The 8,294-nt window shown below is 46.2% G+C and overlaps 1 protein-coding gene across 1 annotated transcript; it reads left to right on the plus strand.

The window, feature by feature from the left end:
- Nucleotides 1-181: 181 nt before the first annotated feature.
- Nucleotides 182-5,386, plus strand: LOC146192245 (uncharacterized). Its single transcript, XM_084600439.1, has 5 exons — nt 182-284; nt 363-624; nt 967-1,138; nt 1,228-1,304; nt 5,149-5,386. The coding sequence occupies exons 1-5, from the start codon at nt 182-184 to the stop codon at nt 5,384-5,386; spliced, it is 852 nt and encodes a 283-aa protein (XP_084456565.1).
- The last annotated feature ends 2,908 nt before the right edge of the window (nt 5,387-8,294 follow it).

The following is an 8,294-nucleotide window of genomic DNA, read 5'->3' on the forward strand; positions in this document are numbered from 1 at the left end:
ACACTTTCTACACTAGTTCAAGCAGTGCTACAATCGCGCCCTCTATTTGTCAGTGTAGCCAGGGCCACCTACACTTGGGCACTTGATTTGGCCAGCGCGCTACACGAGTTCTCTACACTTCAGCGCTAGCCTCCCGGCGAGTTCACTTCGTGTAAGCGCATCTGCAGCAGACGCTTCCGTGATGTTGGTTCTGATCGACGGCGTCGAAACGCCGGTATATGCCGTGCTTGATGAGTACGGTTCGCACATGCAAACCGATGATGGCTTTCTTTACGAGACTGAAGGTGAGTACCATTAATTGTTGGCTGAGCACGTGGGCTGCCGCTCTTTGTGATGTGCTGAAAGTTATTTTGTTTGCCTAGGTGGCCTTCGCATCAGTATACTGCATGTAGCAGAGCCCACCGCACCTCCACCCACGATACCGGCTGTTGTTGAGGATGACAGTCTGTTCACGCCATCGCCTCTCCGGCAGCCCACGCCGCCGCCGCCTGTGCTTTCATGTCGCGATTTGCCGCCACCGTCCGGCGATGATGAACGCGAATCATGGAGCGACAGCAAGTCGAGATTTTTAATAAGTAAATATAAGCAAGCCAAAGATAGCATTGGCAAAAGGGGTGGCTTTAGGTAAGTCGCAGCGTGTGAAATGCCGCAATGACGCCTGCTTAAACGCCATATATGTCGGATTTCTGCAGTGCAACGCTGGCGCACTTCGTGTTACTCTTTCTGGTTTTGTTGTTAAAAATTTATAATGCACCATGTTTCCTCAACAATAAGCTATAGCGGCAATTGATATCTTTACTGTCTACTTCTAGAAGCACGTCCTTCATTTTTTTTCCCTGTTTCACCTCCTCCTTGGCGTTATTAAGAGTTGCGCAAAATCACACAGGTCCGTGGATTAAGCTTGGAATGTACTGTAAATGCTGTTATTATGCAAGAACTTATCTTCACAAATGCTTGTTTCCTCAGGACAAAAAAGGCCATGTGGGAAAAACTTGCACGTCAAATAAATGACGAATTTGGCAGCCACCTCACACCACTGCAAGTGGAGAACAAATGTAAGACTATGGAGAGGGCTTACAAAAAGTCAAATGTTAAGAATGGTTCGTCCTGCCATTCACGATCAACCTGCTTGTACGAACGGTATGGACAACAGACATTTCAGCTGTCTGTTCAAGTAACTATATATATCCTGTGAAGTCAATCTTTGACATTGTATTTTTTTTTGACGGAGAACTCTCCGAGGTGTTGGAGAAAGAACACCACATTACCCCTGTGGCATTGCTTGCACCAGGAAGAATAGTTGCGTACGTTTACATAAATATTTAACATTTTTTTCCTTGAATGCAGTATTTTAAAATAGTGTCATCTTATTCTGTGCACATAATCACGGCCGCTCGATGGAAGCGCACTGGGTGCGGCCTGCTGCGTCGCGCCGCCGTCAATGCATGGGCAAGCGCGTCCTTGGGGAGTTTACAGTTGCGCCCGCTATTTCTGCTGAAGGCGCCACTGTTCGGGGACACGTCGCTGCCGGGGTCGCCGGCTCTGAGCGCGCGGTTTGCTTTCTTGCTGGGCGCGTTCGCCTCGCATCTGTGGGGTAAACGCAAACTTTGTCTGCGCGTGTGCAAGCACGTTAACGTTGAGACTGGATGCGTTTGTTTTTTAAGGCGAAATCCGTTCTAGGCTCATGGAGCGAAAATCTATGCGCAGAAGCTGGGCCTGTTATCTGTGCGTCGCATCTGTACACTGGTGTGCCAGTCGCAAAAGCGGACGTGCAAGGAGGGAGATTAAGAATGAAAATGATTGATGGTGATAGGTAATCAATAAAAGTTATAGACATTGATAGAGGTAATGGCTTAGGCTAATGACTAATAATGGTTAATAATGACAAATGATTTGTAATGACCAGTATATCAAACTACGACATGTAATGACCGCAATTGATTAGAAATGAATAAAAGTGCTTAGCGATCTGTGGTAATGACTATAATAGCTAGGCATGACTCATCATTACTGTTGATGACTACGAAATGACCAATATGTGAAACCACGTTATGTAATGACCACTGATGATTCTAAATGAGTAACCTGCTTAGTTATGAGTGATAAGGGCTACAATGAATACGCAGGCAGACTCATCATGACTGAGAAACGACCAATATATCAAATGACGACTTGAAATGACGAACTGTGGCAAACGATGAGAAGCAAATGATAGGAGAAGGGTAGGCTTTCGCCGTCCTGCGCTTAAGAGACATCTAAGAGACCCTCTAATTTTATCTGCTGAGCTCGCTTCAGGCAAAGACAGCAGCGAGGAGAGGAAATGCACTCGCTTCCTCTGAAATGAAAGCGGCGCTGAGGTTAAAAAGTCCGGATGCTGAAGCATAATGCCCAACCAGCTGCCATTGAATTTGCTACAAGGGACAGCAGATTGGACTTGTTGGTGATTAATTATAGGTTTACCGTGCAAACAACGTGACGGGAACACAGGAGAAGAAGACGGCACAACCGCGCTAGTTGTGTCGTCCTCTTTTCCTGTGTTCCCGTCACGTTGTTTAACCTGTTTTGTTACCAGGGAGCTGGCCAGTGAACTAGGATTCTTAACAATGTGTTGTGAAGCAGATGAACACGATGAGGTAGAACCAGAAGCCTTTCTCGCATGTTATGTTGCGAGGACATATCAGAAAAAAGCTACGGAGGTTTTTTTTTATATAAGCATGCAATTTGTTCTAAATTTTGCCGCGCTAGTCTGAGTGACCTTGCCAGTAAAGAAGCCTCTGCATACAACATTTGTTTATACTGTTGAGACTGATTGAGCCGATGCGACAAAAGGAAAAGCCACGTTCCACAGAAAATCCGGCGCCCGCTCTGTTGGCGGAAAGTCGGAAAAAAACCTCTCTGGTAAGAGGCACTTTAGTTGGTGATATGGCCAGACACCTCTGGCGCAATGAGAACACATGACATGTTCAATGTGGCAGGAGCTGCCAAACCAGAAAGAGTAAATAACATGTAAGGGTGAAATGGGAACTATTGAAAGCGGGACCCTTAGATCCCAAGTCAGGCACACTATACTCCTATAGGGCACGTTCGTACGGCTACGGTAAAGAGGGGCTTTATATAGCTATGTGCAGGGTGCTATTTCATATAATGCGGTAGCTTAAGGCTGCATTCTAATGATATGTGACAGAGGCAGCAATTGCGGGATACGGTGAATAAGCAGGTAGCAAAGTGCGGGTACGCTAACGAGGCTCCTCAAGGAGACTTAAGAACCCCAAGTTTTGTTTATCACTACCAGGTTGTTGCTTAATTTATGCGATATTTGGTAATGGTTTTGAGGCGACATGTCAGTCGAGCAAAAGCCTGTTGCAGGAAATATAGTCAATTGGACCAGTTACAGGTTAATGAAAGCCAAGGACAATGGAGGCTTGATGTACCCCGCAAAGGAAGTAATCAAGCTTTGTCAGCTTACGAGCACCTTCATTAACAGGATGATGAAGTCTGAAGAGGTCCGGTAAAGTAGCAAGCTGTGTAAACGTTTGGTTTCATCATTGTTTTCTCACTGTACACAGTACTTGCAGCTAATCTATAAAAACAATGATCGTGCCCATGCTAAAGCGCTATGCAAGATATCGTTAAGTTGCTGCCCCCACTGATAGCGAGCTGGGCTGGAAATGCCAACTCAACATTGGAGCGATGTTTTTGGCTATGGCATAAACCTCTCTCAAGAAAGGTTTTCCGTCTGCGATTGGTAATTTTCTTTCTTTTTTTTCTGTGGCCATTAAATAAGCGTACTCGGCTGCTCGCTGAATCTCGGCTGCAGTTGCCCTCTGACGCGTGAACATTCTTGTGATCACAGCTAAGAGTTTCACAACAGCAACACCCGATGCGCGTTATCCATTGAAAATTACGAACCAGCAAAATTGTATGGGTTTGCGAGCAGCCAATAAAAATAGTAATAACATCTTTCGGCGCATATACGTAGCACCTTGAGGCAGACCGGCTCTATCAGGCGCGCTTAATTACTTTGTCCGGTCATGCAAAATGCAGGAAGCCATGTTCTGGCGTACAAAGTTTAAGGTCTCCAACTAAGAAGATCCCAGGTTATAATCTAGATTTAACCTAATAAACATCTTCATATTTCCACCGTAAAATTTGTCACAATGAGATAGAAAGGTTGGTTACATGTCGCGTTTTCACTGAGGTTGCTCATAATACGACATTTTTTTATTGGATAGCGCTGGCAGCTTAGAACAGGTTGACATTAATTTGTGTATAAAAGCTGCATGCAGGAATGAGTAAATGGTATGAAAATGACACACGGAATTCTCGACATAGTTAATTAAGCAGTTATGCATTAGTCTACCATGGCAGCTGAACAGCTTCGAATTGTTCACAGCCGGGTCACATTTTAATGTGACGAACAACTGGATCCGAATGCTACATCACGGTAATGCGAGCTCTCCAATCGAGTGGCCTCGAAACACCTTCACTATAAGTTTTTCGGGGTACACTTCAGTGCACATCCCTGCTGAACAAGCGCTAAGTGCTGACATGGTCACACTAGACATGACAGTATATACTAATTCTTGTTGCCAAATTGTGTGAAGCGGAGCTCTTATATCCTTAAAATAAAAGGCTTCTACCACGCCGACGCTTCCCTCAGAGCGCAGCCAGGCGCAGCTCTCCGCGCGCGGCTGTCCCCGAACGGTGGCGCCGCGGCGGTGGCGACTGGAAGTAGGCGCCTCCCGCCGGTTTCGGGCGAGGTATCAGGCCGCACCTAGTGCGCTTCCATCGAGCGGCCGTGACATAATGTACAACTGCTATGTTTTAGTAGTGGTTCTAATTTGGTTTTACATGCTTCCATGCATGTGTGTTTATGGAGGGGCCCAGTACCAAGAAATAATGACTAATTAGTGAATTGTTATTGTACAATTCAGATAAAATATGTAACCTTGAATCTGTAATTCATTTTTTATTTCACATTACAATGCCCTCTCCAGCTCTTAATACACTGTGTGCTGCTCTGCTTACAGGAATGCTGAGAAACCAAGCTACCCAACAGCTAATTTTTCTACAACTTTCTTGTTTAGTTATAGCATGAAACAAACAATTTTGTGTACGTTGAAAATAATGAAACTTTAATAATGAAAGTAATAGGGAAGAAGAGAACATGCTGCCCGACAATGGGCCTGCTGATGTTGAAGAGGAGGAACCACCTACGCCCTCCCGCAGCACCGAAGCAACACCAGCTAGGAGGCGTAGCCGGCAAGACAGAACTGCAATTGGCAGCCTCATAAAGGTGCTACAAGAAGCAATGGCTGAAAAGAAGAAGCAGCATGAGGAGAAAATGCGTCTCCTAGTGCGAGCTGCTGAGGCCAATAAACAATGAATCAATCTAAGTTCGCATTGCTCCTATTCTTTTTCGGTCAGCACTGGTGCTGGGCTATTAGCTTCCTTTGGCTTTCACAGTGACCTGCATTTGCGTCACTCTCACTTGGATCTTCATCATTAACAACTTCATCATGAGCAGGCAGGCCTGCAAGCTCTGTTATGAAGTCTCTCTCAGAATTGCACATGTTATGAAGCACACACGCTCCCATAACTATACGACAACACTGCATGATTGTTTTAGCATCTACAAGATAAAGTCTTCTGAAGCGTTGTTTCAGAAGCCCAAAGGCGTTCTCAATGGCAACTCTCTGCTGGCTGTGAAATTTGTTGAATCTCATTTCCACGCAGGAAAACTTGAGCCATTGTCCTTTTATGGCGTTGAAAGCCACGGCAACAGGGGATACGCGGAATCTCCGAGTATGTAAGAGTCTCCGCATTTGCTTGCAGCTTCCTCAAAGAATGTGCTTTCCCGCAACACCGGAGCATCATGCGCTGAACCGGGAAATCCAACAAATACATCCAAAAACTTATTTTGCTCGTTGCAAACAGCTTGGAGTATTACCGATGGAAATTTCTTTCTATTGATGTATGATCCAGTTGGTTCTTCAGGCTTCAGTATTTCGATATGACAGCCATCGATGCATCCAACGGTGTTGCGGGGGCCTTTCGAGCTGCTCTTTGAAAGGAAGGCCATTTTACTGCGGGCCATGTCGGCAGCGCTTGGCCAGCATATCACCTCATCGCTTATTGATTGCAGAAAGTTTAACACCCTTTGAGTGCACAGCACAACTGATGACTCGGCCACGTCGAATCTATCGGCAACAGAATACATGCTCGTTTGAGTCCCAAGATAGCACAAAGTAATCAGGCAACTTTTCTCTGCCGTGATCTGAGGACGACCTGAAACACTTTTCGGATAGTACGGTGACAGCCGAAACCGCGTGTAGAAGTCCTCAAATGTTCCACGAGAAAGTCTAAACAGTTTCTTGAATTCAAAGTCCAATTATTTTGTCGTCACCAGTTCAAAGTACCCGTTCACTCGATGATGCTCGACCCGCGCCACTTTGCACAGTGCAATAGAAAGGATTGTGTCAAATTCCTCATCACTGTCTGAGTCAACGAGCTCCATTGCTGCTGCCACCAGATGCTCCATTTTCCACAGCGCACAGCGTTCACAAGAAGAAAAACAATGCTGCGCACATATCAGATGTGCCACGCGCAAACAGGCATGCAAGCGTGGTCAAGCGTCGCAAACGCGGAGGAAGGGCCGCAGCAGACGAAGGCTTGCACTCTCCTGTACTTGAGCACTCGATTTGGCCGTTTTACGGAGGGCGCTAGCGTTTAGCTACACTTACACCACGAAAACTGACGCTACACTTGCACGGAACTTTTGCGAACTAGTGTAGAAAGTGTAGCCAAATCGAGGAGACCTTTAGTGTCTACCCCCCATTATACTGGAGAGCTATTGGCAAAATGCGTAGAGCAACCAATCTACAATATCATCTTGGGAAACATTCCGGGTCCAAGAAGCGTGAATGACCCTGATCCTGAGTGGAGGACGATCGATGTTGGGAAGCACAAAAACGAGGAAAGGCGCACGACTGGCCAGCAAAGGGATGCTGCAGTCAGTTTCTCGTCGGCAGTAGAGGCACGAAAGCAAGAGACAGGCCGGAGCGACGCAGTGGCCGCTTTCTACTCCCGTTGAGATTTGTCTTAAAGTAACACCGGACGAAATGGCAATTAAACAAAGAGAACATTAGTGCTTACAAGCCTGCTGCGAGAAAGTAGGGGAAATGCAGAAAAGGAGTTTCAATTGGCAGACGGTCGTCTTCACAGGAAATGCATATTTAGCTCAGGGAGGCAGGTCCAACCAGCTTGTGATACCGAAAGATTTGCGAGAGACGGTTTTACGCTTGGGACACGACGCCATCATGGCAGGACACCAGGGGGTTAAGAAGGCGGTGTCCAGAATCACCAAAGACTTCTTTTGGCCAGGTGTCCAATGCGACGTTAAATGCTTTGTTAGGTCACGCGACCGTTGCCAACGCACAATCCCAAAGGGCAGAGTTAGTCCCGTACCTCTGGGCAAGATGCCAACTATCGGTCTACCGTTCCAAAGAGTGGCTACTGACAGTGTGGGACCAATCTGTCCAAGATCTTCTAAAGACAATGTTTACCTTGATCGACATGGCTTACTCGTTATCCTGACGCCGTTCCATTGAAATCCATCGAGAGTGCCCAAGTTACTGAAGGTCTTTTGGAAATGTTCGCTCGCTATGGGATTCCCAAAGAAATTTTAAGTGATTGTGGATCAAACTTTACATCGGACGTGATGAAAACTTAACCGCCTTCTGTATATAAGGCATTTACTAACAACGCCATACCATCCCATGTGTAATGGTCTAATAGAGCGATTCAATGGGACGCTCAAAAATATGATTAAGAAAATGTGCCAGGAAAGAGCAACGGATTGGGATAGATACCTTCCAGCTCTTTTATTTGCTTACCGCGAAGTACCGCAAGCAAGTCTTTGTTTCTCTCCCTTCGAGGTGTTGTATGGTAGAACCGTTAGGGGCCCTTGACTAAAGGAGCTGTGGACAAATAGAGATTGCAGCGGAGCTCAAGACGACGTACACATTTTGTGGCACCGATGAAGTCGATGTCGACGACTGGCTCTCCATGTATGAGCGGGTAAGCAAGCATAACTGCTGGGACGCTACTGTTATGCTCGCCAACGTGATTTTCTATCTGGTGGCAGCGGCGCGCATCTGGTTGGAGACACATGAGGGAGACATAAAATCTTGGGATAATTTTAAGCAGAAGTTGAGACTTATTTGGAAGACCAATTGGATGCAAACTCCATGAAAAAGTTCTTGCTTGCCGAGCACAGTCAACCACCGATTCTT

The sequence above is a fragment of the Amblyomma maculatum genome, chromosome 4 (assembly GCF_055883805.1).
Source record: "Amblyomma maculatum isolate TAMU_Amacu chromosome 4, ASM5588380v1, whole genome shotgun sequence".
In the NCBI taxonomy this organism is placed as follows: domain Eukaryota; kingdom Metazoa; phylum Arthropoda; class Arachnida; order Ixodida; family Ixodidae; genus Amblyomma; species Amblyomma maculatum.

What these genes read in the sequence shown, in the direction of transcription:
- LOC146192245 (XM_084600439.1), top strand. Translation starts at nt 182, where the DNA reads ATGTTGGTTCTGATCGACGGCGTCGAAACGCCGGTATATGCCGTGCTT. An exon ending in GGCAAAAGGGGTGGCTTTAG is followed by an intron (nt 625 to 966) that starts GTAAGTCGCAGC and finishes TTGTTTCCTCAG; the next exon opens with GACAAAAAAGGCCATGTGGG. An exon ending in GCACCAGGAAGAATAGTTGC is followed by an intron (nt 1,305 to 5,148) that starts GTACGTTTACAT and finishes TAATAATGAAAG; the next exon opens with TAATAGGGAAGAAGAGAACA.